At 40.3% G+C, this 22,641-nt stretch overlaps 1 protein-coding gene across 1 annotated transcript in view; it reads right to left on the bottom strand.

Annotated features, from left to right (window-relative positions):
- The window catches only part of UBE4B (ubiquitination factor E4B), a gene marked incomplete at both ends in the record, with an annotated part of 114,222 nt that overhangs the window by 57,676 nt on the left and 33,905 nt on the right, over nt 1-22,641 (bottom strand). Inside the window, 7 exon segments of the mRNA XM_079697982.1 lie at nt 765-906; nt 7,641-7,784; nt 8,500-8,916; nt 9,374-9,602; nt 11,316-11,460; nt 12,510-12,597; nt 19,132-19,267. Of these exon segments, the coding sequence (XP_079554108.1) occupies nt 765-906; nt 7,641-7,784; nt 8,500-8,916; nt 9,374-9,602; nt 11,316-11,460; nt 12,510-12,597; nt 19,132-19,267 (1,301 nt within the window).

The following is a 22,641-nucleotide window of genomic DNA, read 5'->3' as shown; positions in this document are numbered from 1 at the left end:
AAAAGAGTGGATATTTGTATATGTAAAACCGATTCACTTTGCTGTGTACCTGAAACTAACACAACCTTGTAAATCAACTATACTCCAATAAAAATTAAAAAAAAAAAGAAAATGCAATAGGAATGAAATGAGATAATAATAAAGTAACTCAGCATGAAATAGAAGAAAACGTGAACCTTGCTGAGTTTAAACCCAGTTTTGCAATTTATTATTTATGTGATTCTGGACAATTACAGGTATCCCTCACTTTTTGAAAGTTCACTTTACGCCACTTGGCTTTTAGGAAAGACCGAGGTGAGTATATACTTGATCTCTCTGAGGCTCATTTGCTTATTAACACAATGGAAAAAAATAATACTTATACCACACAGGACTACACTGGACTAATGAACAACTGTGAGAATGAGACCTAGCCAAGTGTCTGGCAGTCTAGGCGCTCCATAAATGTTGGTTATTATGATTACGACAGACTAGGAGAGAAATCATCAGGGCCGTGTAAGTCGCTGGTGGCAGTGGCACTTGGCCCTGTCACTTCTTCCCTCCACTAGGATGTGAGTTCCATGAGGACTGGGGTCCTCGTCTGTCTGGTTCACTGATCCACCCCCAGCTTCTAACACAGTGCCTGACCCGTAGTAGATGCTCAGTAACCACTTCACTGATTGAATACATGAATGAATGCTCATTAGGGGGTCAAAAACCAATTATTTATCCACCACATAACCAGGTTTTTGGGGGGGTTTTAAAATGAATCCATTTCATGTTACCTTCGGTGCTTTTTTTTCCTCTATTCCAACTCGGTCAAAACACTCGATGAGGTAGTTCAGCATATCTGTCTCCTTGCACGTCTCAATGGTGAAATGGTCGCTGTAGGAATCCCAAGTACTTGCCCCACCAGAGGCTCCCAAACTTTGGAGAAAAGAAGAATGGATGATTTTTACCTGTTCTCAATAAATCATGTTTGACAGAGTTCGCACTTCTGCAGAAAGCCTGTTAGGGTCCCCACGCCCAGAACAAAGCACAGACACCCATGCAGCCGAGGCTGGAGCTTGTTTCACCTGCTCCAAGTCCAACAATAGCCATTTTTAGTAAACGTTTTATTGACCTAAGAAGAAAGTCTGTCCAGAAACCCAACATCTTATCTTCTTGGGAACAGCACCTTACAAAACCAGGAGGACTCTAAGAATTGCTACCGAGCGCTGGGCATTTGAAGGGATACCACACGTACGTAAATCCAACTGGCCAGCTGCAATTAGGCAGGCTTGGAAGTTAAAGCCAGCCTATGCTATTACGTAATCGAAGTCTTCAGGAGGGAAGTTACAAGGGACTAACAAAACACCCCTCTTCCTAACGTCTAGCACAGATCTTAAAAGCCTTCACCCAGCATTCGGCAACAGGACCAGGGCTTAGGAAAACCGTCCAGTTAGGAGACATGAAAAACATGTTAAAACACAAATTTTCCAAAATGTTTGGCAAAAGGGACAAAGTAGTATAGTGAAAACAAAACAAAAACCTTGCACTAGGAGTATCCAAACTTGCATTCTATTCCCATCCCTACTGCTTACTTGTTACCTGAACCCAGAACTTCATCTCATCTGCAGTGAGGGTTCAATAAAATCATGTGGAGGTGCTTTGCAAAATATAAGCAGGATACAACGTGAGGCACTGTTATTATTAGTAACAACTATTCCCTGAGACCATTATCACAAGGGTTAGGTGTTAGGAAATCAAAGTTTAGATTAACCATCAATAGGTCAAATACCAAATCGGATGTTTAACTCACAAATTTGATAGACATAAAAGATACAAAAAGATTAATCATGGCATAGGAAGAGGTCAGGAATTTTGAAATGAAGACAAATGAAAAAATATAAACTTAGCAAAAAAAAAAAAATTTACATGTGAAAGATGATAAAGGTGGGGAAGACTATCAGGAACTTGAGATACCCATCCCTACTTCAGCCTGGGGCAGATAGGAGCTAGAAACTAAGGGAAGAATTAAGATATTAATGATATGTTATGCAGATAGATGCATAGATACACATAAGTAATTTTGGAATATATACATAACTGACCTTAGAATTTTAGAAGAATATACATAATTGACCTTGGAATGAAAGTATGATATTAGAGTATTTTAATTTAAAAAGATGAAAACAATGCCAAGGCTTTAAATCCAAGGCTCTCAGGCCAGAGTCTCGTAAATCTGAATTCTTACAACTAACTTACTACATAGGTCTGATAGAAGGGAAGGGAGGAGGGGGCGCTGAGAAGCAGTTAAAAGCACAAGGCAGCCAACGTCCTCCTGACTGGGCAGGCAACGGAGCCACCCACAAAGTGCCTCACCAGAGACAAAGATGGGCAACCCAGGGTGGGAAACCTCAAAAAACCAAAAACAATTCTTGTGTCTTCACATCACTTAAATTTTGGGCTACATTTCATGGTATGGTAAGATCTGTTATCTGTTAATTGGCCTGACAACAGAAAGATGAGGACCGTAATAAAGCAAAGGGAAAAAAAAACAACATAAGAACAAAACAGAAAAACCCACCCATAAATATAAGAAGTGTGGTGAATCCCCAGAAGGAGACAGGGGAAAAAGATATTTGGCTTTACCTGCCACGATCTCGCTCTCAAGCTATCTGCTATCCCCCACTCTTCCATCTGAGGTTAGTGACTCAGGGACTATATTCACTGCACATCCCAAAGATGAAATGTGCTAACACAGGCTTATAACGATACACGGTTAAGGTTAAATTCCCTTTGAGAAGCTCTCACAGATGACAATGAAAATAGATCTTCCTCGTGTTTAAAATGAAGTATTTAAACTATACATTTCCTTGATAACAAGCCCCATCTTTCTCACATTTTTACACCTCTGAAATGGAAAGCATCTGATATTTGATGCCAATAGGTCCTTGCCAGTTGCAAGGAGTCAGTCTGTGCCTGTGAACAACTGTGGGAAGTCAACACGCTTCGCTGGTGGCTGCTGATGCACCGACACTGGGTTCCATTCTCAGCCAAAACATCCCCTTTCATTTTAACTTAGATCTGAACACCTCAAAGTCAACCGAAATGCCTTCACGAACATTTCGCAAAGGCATGAAAAATGACAGGGTGTGTACGAGACTGCCAGGCAAGGCAATGAGAGACACTCAGAATGTGTAAGAGAAGTCTCAAAGATAAAAGACGTTGATGGTATGTTGTGATCATCTGTCAGGCACCAAACAACACTTCCAAGTGACTTTCAGGAGAAGAGAAAGAAAGAAAAAAAAGAAACATAAGTTTAACTAAACAGAAAACATAGAATAAACCCTAGTGTTCATCAACGTGCTTCCAAATTATAAGATCAGTCCTAAGGGTGCCGAAGTAGATCATGAGCACAGGTATGCAAAGCGGCCAGTGTCACCAGGGATGTGCATGATTGTCAGTGGTCAAAACTGGTTTATAAGGATCTCTAGGTTTGAACTCAAATTTTGAATGTGATACTGAAGGAGCAAGGGGTGTACAGTTTATATGCATTAAATTTATGCTATCAATGGACGTTTTAAAATGTTTTAAAATAGTATTTCATTTTTTTCCTAAAGACGTTGTTATGAAATTCATGATGCTTTTATGACCGTAACATATGGAATATGACATTGGAAATATGTCATGTTTAAGTCCTAAGAGTATCTATAAAATTACACCTCCCTTGGGAGAATATGTGAACCATTTTCTGGTAACTACATCAACAATCCAACTGAATAACGTAATTACTTCACATATTGGAAATGCAGCTGCATCCTTCTGAAAACACAATGAAAATATTTCTGGGGATTTATACATGCATCAGATCTGTGCAAACTGAGTCGCATTTTAAATGTACCAAGAAAACTTGTTTCTTAAAAGGATTCCATTGCAGTTTCTTTTCTTCTATCGTAGGAATAATCACCCTACTTTATTACTTTTTTAGATGCAGACTTCGGAATGGTATATTTTCTAGACGCAAGGCAAAGGCAGAGCTGGGCAGGGTCAAGCCATGTAAATTCCCTGAACAAATGTCTGCACTGCTCAAGGTCCTGGGGGTAGTACACTGAATCAAACAGATCAAGACCTTGTTATATGGCAACTACATTACAGAGAGGAGACAATTAAAAAAAAAATAACAGTATAGAAGTGCTGTAAGTGCTATGAAGAAAGGCAGAGTATGGGTGACAGGGGCAGGAAGAGTGTATGAGTGTGAGTGTGAGTGTGTGTGTGTGTGTGTGCGTACATGTGGGATGCACGGTCTTGCAGGCCAGGGTGAGAGGCTTTGGGTCTTACTCTGTGGGAGAAGAGAAATCACTGGAGGGTTTGGGGGACAGACATGGTAGAAAGATTTCCTTTCGACCATCTCCGCTGCTTCATCTCCAAATAGTGATGAGGGGAAATGTCCATCTTTTCCACTATTTGCTAGTTTTCTCTTTCTCTGTTCACATAGGCTCATGACTTTCAAGATTTGATCTCCTTCACTGAAGTATCTAAGCAGTGAAAAGAAGAACCCAATAAACGAAAGAAAAACTTCTTTCTAGTCATCAACTTCCTAGGAAACAATCAGAAAACGTGTCCTCAGAATAATTCCTTTGTTATCTTTATTACAAAGATAACTCTCACTTCACTCATTTCCATTCCTGCAGGAAGCAGTTCCTTATAATTCTTATAGCTTTTTTCACAGAGCACTACGAAACATTCTAGAAGGACTGTTTTTGCCTTTCTTATATTAACCCTTATTATTACCACTATAAATAATTAACATAGGAATGTATGTCCTAACTACTTCACAAAAGGTGTACAACCCATCGATTCCACTGGGTGAGCACAAAGGGAGACAGAAACAAGCCCCCTTGACTGCCGCTTCTACGACATTGATCTTACCAGGCGAGAAGTGGGTGTTAAAAGTGTTTTCTTCAAAGTAAATAAAATTCTGAGAAGATCAATTAGAAAAGGGGAAAGAAAAAACTCTTCACTGACTGCCCAAATTAATAAGATTTTTCTGCTACTTCTTCTTGGTTCTGACACTACATGCGTTCTCAAGTTCCTCTCTGTTTGTTTCATCAGTTATATATGAATATGCCCTGTCCTTCTACATTCTTTTTGATAACTATTCAGAATCTATAATTTCTAAAACCTGGACAGATCAGACTTCATTTTCATAGCCAGCAAAGGACCTGCCAACCGACTGGAGTGGGATTTTGTAATTAAGGAGTAAAATGCTGGCACTTTCTTGCCAAGGAACTGAGTAGCTGTGTAAACTCTGGGCAGCGAAATAACTAGTAAAGAATGAAAACGACACAAGTCCACTGGGCAAAGATGGAGAAGCCAGAGGCAGCTGGGTACGGTGGGAAGTGTGTGAGTTCTGGACTCAGGCTCTGCCTCGTCCTAGTTGTGTGACTAACCTCCCTGTACCCACATTTCCTCGCAGTAACTAGGGGCGGTGCTGTGAGGATTAGAGTGATAACGTAGGTTGAGTGCTGACACAGTACCTGGCAGGTGATGCTCATAATTATTCGCAGCTATGAGTACATAACCGGTAACATTTATTTCTCCTGATAAAGTCTACATCTGAGACAAGGTTGGGATGTTAGAAGTCTAGAGCGGAGTCAGTGAAAGCAGCATCCAATTCTGGTATCTTTGTTAGAGGAAGCTGGAATTCAACAGGCCAGGCAGAGACAGCGTTTCTCCCACAGACAAGCTTACAGTAAAACAGATAATAAAGCACTTTTATCATGTACAGAAATTGATTCCTGACAAGGATGTCTGCTGCATTACTATAGTCATGGATTAGGACTTTATCTACATGAAAAAGACACTTCTATCTTTGGGAAATTTACTTGAGAAACAGTGATACAACGTTCAACCTAATACAAATATTGACCTTCCTGAATCAATATTCGACGTTGCACCAACACCCCTCTCTCTTTATATACCCTCTAATGACTCTTCTGAACACCGACGAATTGAATGCAGTGTACCTCACTCCTAAGGCTGTCTCTATTTTTATAGCCTGGAGCTATTTTTGAACGCTGCTGGGCACAAATATCAACTCGGTCCAGAGGAAACTTCAATTTAGGAGCAAAATTGTAAGACAATGAGTGGGAGGGTTAGAAAGAAGGTGTTATTATATTTTCTTGCTCAAAGTCACCTAGAAGACCCAAGCGGTCTTTTTCACTCGGTTTTCAGGGGTGAACATTCAGCAACATCATGAGCTATGCTTTAGCCTCTGCTGCCATTCCACAGGCTGTCTAAACAAATACGGTCTGGCTTTACCAAGGCCAAGGAGGTGAATGATTAGCAAAATTTAAGATTAGAAGTGAAAGCAGCAGGACTTCCCTGGTGGCGCAGTGGTTAAGAATCCGCCTGCCAATGCAGGGGACAAGGGTTCGAGCCCTGGTCCGGGAAGATCCCACATGCCGCAGAGCAACTAAGCCCTTGAGCCACAACTACTGAGCCTGCGTGCCACAACTACTGAAGCCTGCATGCCTAGAGCCCATGCTCCGCAACAAGAGAAGCCACCACAATGAGAAGTCCACGAGCGGCAATGAAGAGTAGCCCCCGCTTGCCGCAACTAGAGAAAGCCCGTACGCAGCAATGAAGACCCAACACAGCCAACAATACATAAATAAATTTTTAAAAATTTATTAAAAGAAAAAAAAAAAAAGAAGTGAAAGCAGCATCACAGTTATACCAGACAGTATGACCCCATATGCTCTTCAATGGATTGCCCGGAGTGAGCTGGAGAGGGACACACACACAGACACACACACAGACACACACACAGACACAAGTTCCAGCCCCTCTGCCATTCCTAAATAGCAGCAAGCCATGCAACTGTACATAAGAAAACATGCCTCCCAGAGTAGATGCTGCTCACACCTGGCAGCTCGTAAGAATACTCTTCCAACAGATAAATGGAGGGCCTCTCATTTTATTTTATTTTATTTTTTTTTAAATTTTTTTTTTGTCTCAAGCGGCTGAGCTCTTACTTTTATTTTATTATTATTTTTTTTAATTTTATTTTTGCTGTGTTGGGTCTTCGTTTCTGTGCAAGGGCTTTCTCTAGTTGCGGCAAGCGGGGGCCACTCTTCATCACGGTGCGCGGGCCTCTCACTATCGCAGCCTCTCCCGTTGCGGAGCACAGGCTCCAGATGTGCAGGCTCAGCAGTTGTGGCTCACGGGCCTAGTTGCTCCGCGGCATGTGGGATCCTCCCAGACCAGGGCTCGAACCCGTGTCCCCTGCATTAAGCAGGCAGATTCTCAACCACTGCGCCACCAGGGAAGCCCAGGGCCTCTCATTTTAGATCTTAGCGTGGGTGAACTTAATGACGACTGATCTTAACGTTGACTGATCCTGTTCACGTTCTTGACAAATGATTACATGTAAGTTTTTCTCCAAACTTGCCAGGTAACAACTATGAAATTTTTTCTGTGTACCACTTTACCCCATGAGAGGGTCCTAATGCTTTAGTACATGCAAAGTTTCTCACATCTTGACTCTCCAGGCCACCTGGAGTCATTTGACCCTATCCTGTTTGGATTCAAAGCACACCTCTAATTAAGACTTATGAAAGTTAGTTCCTAAGCACCTAGGCACATGCAGGGGTAAGACTCCATTCCTCTGATACCTGGACCCAAACTGGACACAAGAAAACTCATCACCACCACCACCACCTTCATCATCACCATCATCATCATCTTCTTCTCCATCTTCATCACTACTGTCCCCAGAAAGTGCGAGGAAGAGGAAGGAGAAAGGACTGTCGTACATACTACCGTAACAAAAGCAAAAAGAGTCATCAGGGAACAAAGGAAAGCAGAGAGGAGGAAAGCTTTTACAATTGCTGGCCTTTTAATGAAATCTTACGCTACAAGTTTTGTCTACTGACATGCAGAAAAATAATTCACCTAAATTATATAAAGGGATAGGAACACTTGAGGGGTGGAGGGCACGGATTAATGGAGTCACGATACTGCTTCTTTCTAAGGGGCTGGAAACAAAGTGTCAAGGCATAACCACTTGCCAGAGGTAAGGGATCTGCTCCCTCAACCCCTTGGTCTGACTGTATTTCAACTATGATTAGCAACAGTACGAAACGTGGAAAAGTGGTCCTGTGAGCCCCAACTCTCAAATACAAGCTGCCCAGTCTCTGAAGTGCATTTGTCATGAGGCGTGACACGTGCCCTCGATTTCAAACATCAAGTGACTTCTTTTTATTTTGTACAGGAAGGAGGAAGAGTGAGGGGGGAGGAGGGAAGAAAGGGTCTCACCATCAAGCAACCCATACTTTCTGATGTGACTGAAGTCTGGCTGGGCGTGGACTCGGGGCACGAGCCTACCGAACCAGTTAGACACGCGGGTTAATGACCCCAAACAGAGAAACACAGGTAACTGAGGTCAGTGCCACACGACAGTTCTTCCAAACCGTGTTAATCTCCTCTCCCTGCACTGCAAACACGCACCCGACTCTCTTGCTGCATAGATACCTAGGAGAGCTCCTTAGGGAGGAGGGCCGTCTGCTCACGGCACCCGCACCGGGTGAGGCGGACAGTAAAGGTGGCCCCGCGCCGGTGGGTCTCTGTCGGGAGGAGCTGGCGGGCACAGCTTGAGGGCTACTAGCTGGGGTGGGCAGGCCTGGGGAGCTCGACAGGATGGAGCTGCCCGAGGACCGCGGGGCAGGAGAAGATGACGACCCCCAGGGGTGGGTGACAGTGTAGGGCCGGTACCGCGGAGACGAGGGCTGGCTTCCCGCAGGTGTCCCCGCAGCTGCGCCGTGAGGACTGAGGGAAGCGGAAGGAGTGGACGCCTGGCTGGCTGCCCGGGACGGGGGCGCCAGAGGCAGACTCATCACTGGCACAGAGCTCCAGACACTCGTGCTGGGAGCTGGGCTAGTCTCATAGAGGCTAAACGAGTTGAGAAAGGGAGGAAAGGAGAGAAAATTGAAGAAAAGCTTGAGACAAATAACTAAAATGGAAAACATCATGTTTTTAAAGAAGGGTATAATTTCACTTCATATCTCTAAGCGTTCAAGTATACAGATCTTTTAGAGACTCATCTAAATAACTGTAATCAGACTGCCGTACTGATTTAGAGGCTATACTTACGAGAAAACTTTCTTTCCAAAGAATAATATACTATACACAGTCATTTGTTCCTACAACTTAATTTACCAATAGCCTAACCATGGAAAGCCAGAGACCCAAGTGGAAGAGACAATATCTCCTCAATGAGTCAATCCATCCCCCAAACACAATACATGTCATAATCTGCATGACAGGCCCACAAATGAACATTCCCTTCTCTTACATACTTCCTGGCTATTTTACCACCAATGAGATGTGCAAAAAGAACCACACCGACCTAGATAAAGAGCTGGCACCGAAGGAACCCACGCTGCAGAACATGGGGCTTGTTCCCGGATTGGAGCCAGTATTTAGCATGAGATTTCTGTCTGGTGACCGAGCTGCCGCTGCAATTGGCTGGGATGTGGCTGTCAGACTGGCAAATGGGTTTTCATCTCTAGTCTGAGTGGACATCATTAGCACTTCCATTAAAATCTGGCCAATCAAGTCCTTAAAATCAGAGAACACTGTTGGAAAGGCAGAATAAAGAAGAGGTTACACATGGTTCTTCATACACACGGTCCTCGAATAAGCCAAAGTGAACCAGAGAAGTTCGATGTGGCATCTTGGGTTGGATTCTGGAACAGTAGAAGGCCGTCAGTAGAAAACCTGGTGAAATCCAAATAAGGTCTGGAGTTTAGTTAACAGTAATATCTTAGTTCTGACAAATATACTATGGTCATGTAAGATGTTAGCATTAGGGAAAACTGCGTGAAGTGTATATAGGAACTCCCTGCACTATCTCTAGAACTTTCTGTAAATCTAAAATTATTCCAAAACAGAAAGCTTATTAGAAAAAAAAAACAAAAAAGAACTGGAGCCCAGTTGATGAGAGTCACTGCTGATATATGTTAACTATAAAAAGAAGCTACTCCCAACTACAGGTTAGTTTATCACACTAGAAATGCAACTGGGTTAATATTTCTTCACCTATATATGTTTATATACAGTTAAACTATTAAGTACAAAGTTCAAAGTATTTTATGAAGGGTCTAATATTTAGTTGCCACCTGCCTTTCTGGAGCAGACTCTGTCTTCTAGCTTCCTTCTTATTCTTTGCAGCTCCCAACTGCTTTACTGTAGGTCTTTAGATATATTTTAAATATTACTAAATAAATAAAATGTCTAACCCATGTAAATCTTATCTGATTTGTTATTAAAAATTACCACCTATATATGTACTGGATAGATTTGAGAATCTTAACAGTTACAATAATTACAAGTGGCAGGGTTTTGAAACTCATGGTTGCTAAGCTCATCTCTATAACCAGAGTTAAGAAGACCTCAGTGAAGTCAGAAGTAAACTATCCATCCACCAGGAACACAGAGGACTCGTGTGTGTCTGTGTGTGTGTGTGTGTGTGTGCACGCATGTCTGTCATGGAAGACAGGCAGCAGAGAAAAGGAAATGCAATCTCCTTGATGTTCATTCACTCATTTAAAATATATCTACTGAGGGATTATTAAGTGCAGGCACTGGGAATACATCAGTGAGCAAAACAGACAAAAATTCCTGCCATCAGGGAGGTTATATACTAGTGACACGTAGAAGAACACTCCAGCGCACTTCCTCTCCCTCTTCTGTTCTTGAAATGACTGCTGTAGAGAAAAGTGAGTGTGCCCTGTAATGCTGGTATCTTGCTAAGAGTTTTATTATTTTGCTCTAAGTGTGGTTTAGTGTAGCCTCTTAAAATAGAATCCTGTAAACACTGCAAAATATCAACATGTGCTATCTTGCTAAGCAGTTTAATCAAGCAGATTTACTCCACTGTCTCCATATGACCCGGGAGGCACTTACAGCGGGTATAGGTCATCCAGAGCGCCTCTCTCAGGATCCCCGGAGACTACCCAGTATACTTCTGCCCAGAGTATAAGAGGCGCTAATGCTCTAAGCACCTTCTTATTGCAAAGGAAAAAACTTCAACCCTGTGACAGTAAAGACCATTAACTTATTTATACAGTTTTCCTTTAGAGAAATCATAAAAGTAAAAAAAATAATTTATCAATAAGATAGGTGGAAAGTAGCTAAACAGCAGTGTCATCATCAACCAGTATCCTTGTAATCAAAAATACAACCGCAAAGCAAGACAATGAATGTGGATAGGAGGGAAAGACAAAAGATTTTTCATTCTGGTTTTCTATTAAGGGCTCTGAAATAAGACAGCTGAGCTTGATTCCTACCTTCTTTTGGGTTCTGCTTAAATTGTGCAGAAAGAGAAGAAAGAAAGATGACATCTCTGTCCCGGTCCTTCCAGGAGACACGGAAGATCTTACAGACCAGCTGTAAGGCCTGTTCTTCAGACACTTCAGAACCTGATGAAGGCTCCTTGTGAGGAAGAAGATTTGAGGGTTAATTTCAAGTAGTAGGAGGTGTGAGTTAGACTTTAACAGAAATACCTAATTCTGATTTAATTTCTTTACAAATGAGGATATTTTAGAAATGCATAACACTATTCACCTACTGATTTAGGGAAAAATAAACTTGCTACTATGACTTCAAGGTTACAATATGTAGGTCTCATGAGCTTACCACAAAAGTCTATGGGGGGGGAGTATAAAACAGCAGGATTGTTATCAGCAATTGCCAAGGAAGACAGTGATAAAGGATGTACATATATCCCATTTATTTACTTTTCTGAATGCTAAAAGACCAGGTTGACATTCTAGGTATATAACCAATTTTTCTCTAGAAATTTTTCCAGAATTCAATGTTTTTCACTACTTTAAATCACAGAAAGTATCATATATGAAAGAACTTTGTAAACATTCAAAACCTATACAAAATAAAGCACTGCACCACCAGGAGGCTACAGTCCAGCTTCTAATAACGTTGCCGAACACCAATACTTTACTGAACAGAAAGTGATGCAATTATCTCTACCAGTTCTACACCACGACACACACCAAAAACCCAAAAAATCCTTTTTCTAAATATAGGGAACTAAAGCTCAGATGATAACAAAATATAAAAGCCTCCTGTTTCCTCACATTCTTGCTTCAATTCCCAGTCATTTCCCTCAGAATACAACCAAAGATGTGATGACCTACTTGCTTAAGCAATTAAAGACCAACAGAAAAAAATTCAAATTAGCTCTAAATTTGCTAACATTTACTGATAAAAACATGGACCTGAAACAAGATAACTGAAGGATTTTTATCAGATAAAAGGACTGAGTTATACTTCCATTAATAAGGGTGATCAAGGCTACCCACTTTTCCTGAAAAAAGTAAAAGAAAAAACCCAGTCACCTAAATAGGATCTGCTGCTTTGGGGTGGCATTCTCTCACAGACTTTACAGATACAAGACATGAAGCAGTACTTATTTATATTACCTGTAACTAAAAACAGAAGCAAGGGCTTCATCTCTTACCAACCTTATCGCTGAGGCTCCTTTTTTCTCTTCGGTCATTTTCATCAACTTCCATATTTTCAATTCCTGAATCCACATCCACCTGGGACATGCTTTAAGTATAAAAGACAATCAGTCTTTTACCTTTGATAAATCCACCCAATGTCATAGCTGCTGGTTGAGGAAAAGTTTTTGTTTTCTGGGGTTTTTTTTTTTTTGGCCGTGTGCCGCACGGCTTAAAGGACCTTAGTTCCCCGACCAAGGATTGAACCCGGGCCCTCAGCACTGAAAGCACCAAGTCCTAACCATGGGACCGCCAGGGAATTCCCTGAGTAAAAGTTTTAAAATATGAATCACAATCAGTCAGGAAAGCAAAATAATAAAGGTTCATCTTTTTTCTCATTAATTTTTAAGAGCTCTTCATATATTAGGATATAAACATTCTATCATTCTTGTTGAAAATATTTTTCCCAAGTTGTCATTTCCTTAGGCTCACTTTCAAAAAAAATAATAATATTGTTGGAAATATTTTCCTCAAGTTGTTATTTTCTTAGGCTCACTTTCAAAAACAAAACTTAAGAGCAGATTTTCTATACATACTATTTCTAAATGAAATACAATCAATCAGAGCCTGATTATAAAATCTGGTGAACTACATATATTATTTCCCCCACATTAAATAATTGTCCCAGCACCATTTATTGAAAAGACCATCCTTTTCAACACCAATATGAAATCACCTACGTCATATGTCCAACTATCATATGTGTGAGGGTCTCCTTCTGGATACTCATTGCTGTTGCATTAGACAATCTGTCTGTCCCTGAGCCAATATCACTGTATTGTACTTACTACGACTTCAAAATAAAGCTTGCTATCTGCTAGGTCAACGCCTCTACCTTGTTCTTCTACTTCAAGAGACTCTTGGCCATTCTTGGCCCTTTGCTCTTCCACACATACTTAAGAATCAGCTTGACAGGTTCCTTAAAACTCCTGTTGGGATTTTAACTAGAATTTCACTGACTCTATAGATCAAATTGCGAAGAAAAGACCTCATTATATTACTGATCTATCCATGGACAAGGTACCTCTCTCCAAGTATTTAAGGTCTTCTTTCAATAAACTTTGATAATTTTCTCTCTAAGTCTTTCACTTCTTTTGCTAAATTTATCTTTAGGCACTATATATATATACATATATATATATATGTATATATATATGTGTATATATGTGTGTATATATATGTGTATATATATATATATATTTTGGCTGTGTTGGGTCTTTGCTGCTGCATGCAGGCTTTCTCTAGTTGTGACAAGGGGGGGCTACTCTTCACTGTGGTGCGCGGCCTTCTCATTGCGGTGGCTTCTCTTGTTGCGGAGCATGGACTCTAGGTGCGTGGGCTTGCTTCAGTAGCTGTGGCTCACGGGCTCTAGAGCCCAGGCTCAGTAGTTGTGGCGCACAGGCTTAGTTGTTCCGCAGCACGTGGGATCTTCCCAGACCAGGGCTCGAACCCATGCTCCTTGCATTGGGAGGCAGATTCTTAACCACTGCGCCACCAGGGAAGCCCGGCACCAAATATTTTTAAATAAAATTGTGAATGGGCCTTTTTAAAAATTAAGTTTTCTCATTTGTTGCGAGTACATAGTAATGTAACTGACTTTAGACACAGACCTCTTATAAGCTACTTGTTTACTTATACACTGGGCTTATAAGGCAATCATTTTATCTCCAAATAATAACTGTTTTGTTTCTTTCACTCCAATCCTAACTTGCTTTACTGCAGTGGGTAGGATCCCATGTTGAATAGAAGCAGAAACAGCACTCATCCTTTTTTTATTCCTGATTTTAAAGAGAATGCTTCTAATTTCTTACCACTGAGTATGAGAGCTGCTGTGGTTTTTTGGTAGATGTCCTTTATATTAGTGAGAATAAGAGGCTATGCTGTGGTAACACATACACTCTGCAATCTTAGAGGCTTCACACTATAAGCGTTTGTTTCTTGCTTCCGCAAAGTTTGCTGAGTGAAGCAACCTTACTCCATCTTTAATCTATGCCATCTGCAATATACAGCCTCCAAGGTCACTGGAGCAAGAGAAGAGAGGGATGGAGGAGGAACACTGGCTCAACTGCCTTCACCTAAAAGTGACACATGTCACTTCCATTCACAAGTCTACTGGACAGAACTAGTTAATTGGCCCCCATCTAATGGCAAAGGAGACTGGAAATGCAGGGGAGCCTGTGGAATATTTGGTGAGCTCTGTCTCTGCCCTACAGTTTAAGGATGCAACTTTCTGTCTCCTGTTTGCTAAGATTTTTACCATGAATCAGTGTTGAATTGTATCAAACCTTTGCAACTTCCAAGATTATATGGCTTTTCTATTTAATATATAATGTGGTGAATAATATTTATAGATTTTCTAATGTTAAAGCACCTTTGCATTCTTAAGATAAACCCAAGTTGGTCATGTTATATTATTTTTTTTAACTAATCTTTTAGTTGAAATATACAGAAATGTGCATACATGATGTGTTTGGCTGAACAGTTTCACAAAGGAAACATACTAATGTAACCGGCACCCAGATCAAGCAACAGAACATTACCAGCACCCCAAAAGTCCCCCCCTCATGACCCTTTCAATCACTACTACGCTAGCCCACAGTAACTGCTATCCTGGCATCTAGCCCCATAGATGTTTTGTCTTCTTTTTATGTGCTGCAGTATTTGATTTGCCAATATCTTCAGACTTTGGCAAATATGTTTATAAGTATGATTACCATGTAATTAATTTTCTTCTTTTACATTATTCTTGTCTGGTTTTGTACATTAAGGTCATATTAGCCTCGTAAACTGATTTGGTAAGTTTAAAATTTACCTGAAAAATGCGTGTAAAGTTGGAATGCTGGAATTACCTATAAAATCATTTGAGAAACGTGCTTTCTTTGGAAAATTTTAAAATGCTGATTCAATTTATTTCACTTTTTTTTTTTTATTATTCAGGTTCTCTCTTTTTTCTTGAGTCAATTTTGGGAGAATGTGTTTTTCTAGGAATTTGATTTTCATCTAAGTTTTAAAATTTATGTGCATCCTGCATATTTACATTTTTCACAGAATTCTCTTTTTCAGTAACAAGTATTACTGAGTGCCCATTCTATGCAGGCATTGTTCCAGGTGTCTGAGATGCCAACAAACAAACAGACAAAAAAAACCCTGCAGCATGGAGCTTCCATTCTAGTTAAAGATAATAAACAATAAACAAAGCATATACTATATGATAAGTGCTATGGAAAAATTAAAGAAAAAAGAGCAGGGAAAAGGCAATTGAGAGGGCAGGGCTTTCCCCCTTTTAAATGGGGTGACCTCACTGAAATGCTATCTGGGCAAAAATATGAAGGAGGTTAGCCATGCACATATCCAGAGGAAAAGTATTCCAAGAAAAGGGGTTTTATTCCCAATATTTATTTATATTCTTTTTCCATTTTTCATTTTTAATATATTATATATAGCTTTATATTCTCTTTAAGAAGCACATTAGCTGCAACACACAAATGATGATATGTAATATTTGTTATTGTTCAGTTCTAGATACTTCCAAATTTCCATTATGATTTCTTCTTTGACTTGTATTTAGAAGCATGATGTTTTTAAAATTTCCAAATTCATGATGGGTTTTTAAAAGATTTTTTTACCTTATATAATTATCTAAGCTAATGTCAGAAAACATGATCTGTATGATTCTGACTCCTGAAACCTTTGGGTCAATGGGTCTTATCAGAAAAGAATGTGTATTCTCCAACTGCAGAGTGCAAAGTTCTGTATCTTTCAATTAGATCAAACTTGTTAGCTGTGTTGTTTAATTTGTCCATATGCTTACTGATGTTTATTCTCTTTGCTCTATTGATGGCTGAAGAAGACGTTAAGAACCTCCCATTATGATTATGTCTGTGTCAATTTCCTCTAGTTCTATCAAGATTTGCCTTATTTCATGTTGCTATTATATTACTAAGTGCATATACTTTGGAAACTGTTATATCCTACTGGTAAACTAAACACTTATCACTGTACAGTGCTTATTTCTAGTAATACTTTGTGACAAAGTCTAATTTATTAATATACTTTCCCCTATTTTCTTTTGTTTAGTATTTGCCTGGTATATTTTTTCCCTTTCTTTTATTTTCAAACTTTCTCTAAGCTAATGTTTCAGGTATGCATTCAGTAAACAAGAATAAAGCTGTGTTCTATTTTGTTTTAATCCAACCTGACGTTTCACTGTGATTTACTGTGATTACTGACATATTTTCATTTCTTTTAACCATCTTATTTTGTGCTGTTTGCCTCTTTTTTAAAATCTGTGTTTCTTTCTTCCCTTTCTTTGAATTGACTTAAATCCCCTCCCTACCCACCCCAATTCCATATTTTCCCTTTGTTGGTTTGAAAATAGACTCTTTCTATTCTTTCAGTGGTTACCCTTGAAACTTTATCAAGTATTCTTAACTCAAAATCTAAAAGTTGGCCACTGTCTTTACCCTTCTCCCAAGTATATAATCACTCCCCTTCTGGCTTACCTGCTATTGCTATTCAGTATGTTAGATCTACCTGATGATTTACTTCTCTCCCCCTATACTATTTCATAAACTGCTATTACTGTCTTACACCATCAGTGTTTAGGGTTACCACATGTTTAATATTTTCTTGACTCATCTTTCCTTCTTGCATCTCAGACATTAGTCCTGAGATCATTTTCCTTCGTCTTAAACTGCATCTATTAAAAGTTGGGGTCTTCTGGTGGCAGACTATCAGGCTGTTCTAGTTTGTTTTTTAAATCTATAAATGTCTTTATTTCACCCCTGCTCTTAAAAGATAGTTCCACAAGGGCACATAATTCCCAGCTGACAGTTAGTTACTTTCTCTCAGCACTTAATGCTATTTCCACCATCCTCTGGCCTCCATCACTGAGACATCTATCTAACCATTGTTCTTTTGTAGATAATCTCTCATTTCTCTCTGGCTGCTTTAAACGTCTTTGTCTTCGGTGTTCTGCAATTTTACTATAAAATATCAAGATATGAATTTCTCTTTGTTTAATCTGCTCGTGAGTTGTTGGGCTTCCTGAATCTGAGGATTCATAACATTTATCAACTCCATAAAAATCCTCAGCCATTTATCTTTTTGATAATGGCTTCCAAACCAGCAGAGGAAAAAACATGAAATAAGGAGAGGGGTGGGGAATTTCCCAGTCTGCCTATTCTCTCCTTTTGACATTTCTATTAGATATGTATTGGATCTGGGTCCTCTATATTTCTAAATACCCTTCATACTTTTCAGCTCTTTTTCTCTTTGTGGTGCACTCTGGGTAAGTTCTTCAGCTCTATCATTCCATTTGTTAATTTCTCTTTAGTTATTTTAACCCAATGTTTATTATTATCTTTTCATTTCTAGAAATTCTCTTTGGTTCTTTTTCACATGTGCTTGGTTGTTTTTATAGTTGCTTACACCTCATTCATGTTTTCAATACCCTTTTAAATTTATTTAAACATACAAATTTTACATTCTGTATTTGATAATTCCAAAACCCAAAAACCTCTAGGTGAATAATTCTGTTTTTATTGATTCTACAGACTCTTACTCATGGTGGCTTTTTTCTAGCATACTTTTAATTTTTGACCATGAGTTCATATTTCTTGGAAATTTTTCTAAGGACATTTTCTAAAGACTTGGATGATTTATGTTTGTATCTGCTAGATGCCTAAAGACACTAAAGAGTCCATTGTCTATGACAGTTCTTAGCCTGATGTTTTTCAGACTACCACAGTGGTGTAAATTTAGGTTCTAAACCCATGTGAAAGTTACCCACTGGCCAAGAAATTGCAGAGTTGACTTGATTTTTAAAAATTCATCCACTCAGAGCAAAGGTAATAAGAACGCAATGGTTTTTACTCTATGGGGTTGATTTTTTTCTACTTGATCTTCTTCCTGGGAGTGTAGTCCTTTCTGAATTCTTGCCTAATGAGGGGTAATCCCTGACCTGGCTCCTAACCCCAACCCACAAAGTACACGACACCCTAGTATCCTAACACACACAGAAAATGGTATCTGTCTGGCCCACTGACATAAACAGAGGGGGCTGCTTGAGGGCAAAGGAGCCAGGCCCTGGAGGTCTGGCTGCCCAAGGAGTAACGAACCCTTCAGCGACTCTGTTATCTTGTCACAGTACACCTGCAACACAGGAAGGCTCTGCTCCAAGACACCCTGATCCTCATGGAGCTCCTAGAATATGGGGCTTACCTGCCTATACCCTTCCAAACTTTTAAAATTTCACCAAGCAGTAAATCTTTGCAGAAATTTTTAGGGGCTGACTTATGCTTGCCAACTTTGCATTTACAAAATAAAGACATTAAAAAAATTATTTTTACCACCTATACCATTATTTCATAAAAGACACTGCAACACCAAAACCAAAAAAAGGTATACGGAACATTTCAGAATAAAACAAAGACCTTTCAATTTATTATATTTAGCTCTGATTTGTTAAGGACTGGCATGGATCCCTGGGCTGGCATCTGAGACCACTGGACTAGAGATTAAAGTGAATGGATCGTTCCCTTTCCATCAACAAAGCGCTTACTGGAAAACTGGCTTACTTTACCTTTTTTCACAAGAGACTCCATCGATATCCATGCTCTGGGAACGTGAGAGAGACTGAGATTGTGTTTCAAGGCTATTGGAGGGCGAGCTGCTGAGAGAACTGACTCCTTCACTGCTCTGGCTTCGATGGGCTACTCCTAACCAGAAGAGACATGAAAGGTGAAGTGTCATGTGAGATAAAGTCAAAGCTATTTGTAACGGCAACAGTAAACACACAGAATCGGCATTCACACAATCATGACAGTTGGCAACCAAGGAATTTCTATCAGAATATTACACTGAAGGTTGAAGGAACATTAAAATCATAGGAATGTTAGCAAGAAATCATAATTTATCAACAGATATCACATGAGGTCAGTTACACAGCTACATCTGATACCTAAAACCAACTCATCACCTTCTCTTTCACTAATTCAAACTATGGTCCCTGAGTACAAATCAGCTTCCAAGACAGTCCAGAAATATCCTTGAAATGTACCAAAAATAAGATACCTTAGTGAACGGATAGAGAGACAGACAGATGGAGAGATGTGTGATAAAACAAATACAGTAAAATGTTAATGGTAGAATCTAGGTGATGGGTATATAAGCATTCACTGCAAAATTCTTTCTACTTCTCTGTATGCTTAAAATTTTCATAATAAGATGTCGAATAGATCCATCTAAGCCATGTCCTTAAATACAGATCAATCCATTTATTAACTGAAGATCTTATCTTGTGATCGTTTGGGGAAAACAAAAATCCTGACATCATCCTTGCCCTCACAGAGCCCACAGTGTAGTGAACCACCGCCAGGCACACAGGGACACAGTGTTTCTAGTAATGTCTTCAAAAACATCTTTTTCATAGAATTTTAAAAATTACTTTAACTCTATGAATATCTTTCTATAAAAAAAAAAGTTTACCCAGGCATTTTCAAGTACTTAAAAAATATATACCTATGTTGCTGAAACGAAAATGGCTCATATATTTTAAAAAGCAAAACAAAACAACTTGAGTTATCACTTGTAGCTGAAACAACTATCAAGTGGATGAAACTTTAACCCTCCCAGCATCCCAAGAAAGTCCACTTGCCACCCTTTCAAGTCTCTCTTCGTTGAAGGCTTTATCCATGCCTGACAGCAGGTTTTAACATGGACCTGTTTTTCTTTTTCAATTTTTAATTTTTTTTGGCTGTGTTGGGTCTTTGTCGCTGCACGCGGGCTTTCTCTAGTTGCGGCGAGCAGGGGCTACTCTTCGTTGCGGTGCATGGGCTCCTCATTGCTGTGGCTTCTCTTATTGCAGAGCACGGGCTCTAGAGTGTGTGGGCTTCAGTAGTTGTAGCACGCAGGCTCAGTAGTTGCGGTGTGCGGGTTCTAGGGCACGCGGGCTTCAGTAGTTGTGGCGCGGGATCCGTAGTTGTGGCTCGCTGGCTCTAGAGAGCAGGCTCAGTAGTTGTGGCACACGGGCTTAGTTGCTCCGCGGCATGTGGGATCTTCCTGGACCAGGGATCAAACCTGTGACCCTGGCATTGGTAGGTGGATTCTTAACCACTGCACCACCAGGGAAGTCCCAGACCTGTTTATTAAAACGTTTGCAGGACTCAGGAGGGAAAGAGAAACTAAATTTTTACTATTCATAAGTAGATTCAAGTAAAATACCAAAAGCATCTGATGTAGTGAGAATTTTGAAATAAGCTTAGCGAAGACAGTAAAACTTTAAATCATTAATTCCAGTGTAACCCAAAATAAGTCCTCAATAAATATTTATTGAAGGAGTAAATAACAGAGCATCAACAATGTCCTGAAGAGAATATCATTTTACCTACCACACTGAAAGAACTGACAACTTTTTAGTAAAATAATAAAGTTCAACAATTTTTATGGGATATCAATTTAGCAGCTTTTAAATCTCTACCTTATAAAAACCAGTTCTAAAATTAAATTGATAATTACAATAAGTTGTTTAAGTAACTATATTTGTAACATAGGGTGCTATGCTATACTATGTATACAATAACCCTATAGTAATAGAGTGCCAGAGTATATCATAGAGTATAATATACTGTATTTGCAATATTTTTATAAGACAGCAAGAATATCATCTGAATTCTTTTTTTCCTCAACCCTCCATATGATCTTCACAAGGCTCAAGTGGGGCAATTCCCCCCAGAATTTATTATGTCTACCGGTGTTCCCCAATCTCTACACACCATCTAGAATCTAGGAGGGACCCCACTTCTTTCTTTTTACTTATTTATTTGGCTGTGTTGGGTCTTCGTTGATGCATGTGGCCTTTCTCTAGTTGCAGCGAGCCGGGGCTACTCCTTTGTTGCGGTATGTGGGCCTCTCATTGCAGCGGCTTCTCCCGTTGCGGAGCACGGGCTCTAGGCGTGCGGGCCTCAGCAGTTGTGGCGCACGGGCTTAGTTGCTCCACGGCATGTGGGATCTTCCCGGACCAGGGCTCGAACCCATGTCCCCTGCATTGGCAGGCAGACTCTCAACCACTGTGCCACCAGGGAAGCCCCCACTTCTTTCTTAAACTTAAAAAACGGAGGGTCTCTTTGACTTTATCTAGAATTGATATAAATTAAATACTGTAACTAAAATCAAATCAAAACAACAGAACAAAATATCACTTTGGGGACTCCCCTGGTGGCGAAGTGGTTAAGAATCCACCTTCCAATGCAGAGGACATGGGTTCGAGCCCTAGTCCGGGAAGATCTCACATGCTGCAGAGCAACTAAGCCCATGTGCCACAACTACTGAGTCTGCGCTCTAGATCCCGTGTGCCACAACTACTGAAGCCCGCGCCCCTGGAGCCCGGGCTCCGCCACAAGAGAAGCCACGGCAATGAGAAGCCCACGCACCACAACGAAGCGTAGCCGCTCGCCGCAACTAGAGAAAGCCCGCGCACAGCAACGAAGACCCAACGCAGCCAATAAATAAATTAAATTAAAAAAAAAAAAAAGAAGCTGGGACTAGATGGGAGAAACAACTTGTAGGACTCACTACAGCTTCAGGTACTTTAATTGAAAGTTACTTGTAACTGAAAGCATCTCAATTAAGAAGGCTGCCAGGTGACTGCCAAGTCACTCCCGGATGAGGACCTCCTTCCCATGGGTGGCAGCCCACCCAGTATTTGTCTCTGTTAGAAAGCACATCATTCTGGAAAAGAAGTCGTCCCTTCATGCTCAGGGGATAATGAAGCTACCCACTGGCCCTATTTTTACCATCTAGGACCAAAGGAGGCAAGCATAAGCCATCCTCCTCGTGAGGTTTCACATTGTTTTCATGGAAAGCTAGCACAACCTCCTGAGATTTCTTTTGTTTGAACTACACGTGCCTATGTTGTTTTGGTCATTTGCTCTTGCAATCCACATACTGATCAACAGATCTTGATTCGGTGCCTACCATGTGGCATGCACTGTTAAGGCACTGGGCACGCAGCAGTGAATAAAATGGACACAAGTCCCTGTCCCGCAGAGCTTATACTCTAGCAGAGGAAGCACAGGAAACAGAATATACAAGT

The sequence above is a fragment of the Hyperoodon ampullatus genome (assembly GCF_949752795.1).
Source record: "Hyperoodon ampullatus genome assembly, chromosome: 2".
Taxonomy (NCBI): domain Eukaryota; kingdom Metazoa; phylum Chordata; class Mammalia; order Artiodactyla; family Ziphiidae; genus Hyperoodon; species Hyperoodon ampullatus.
This window is presented reverse-complemented; position numbering and strand designations above follow the sequence as displayed.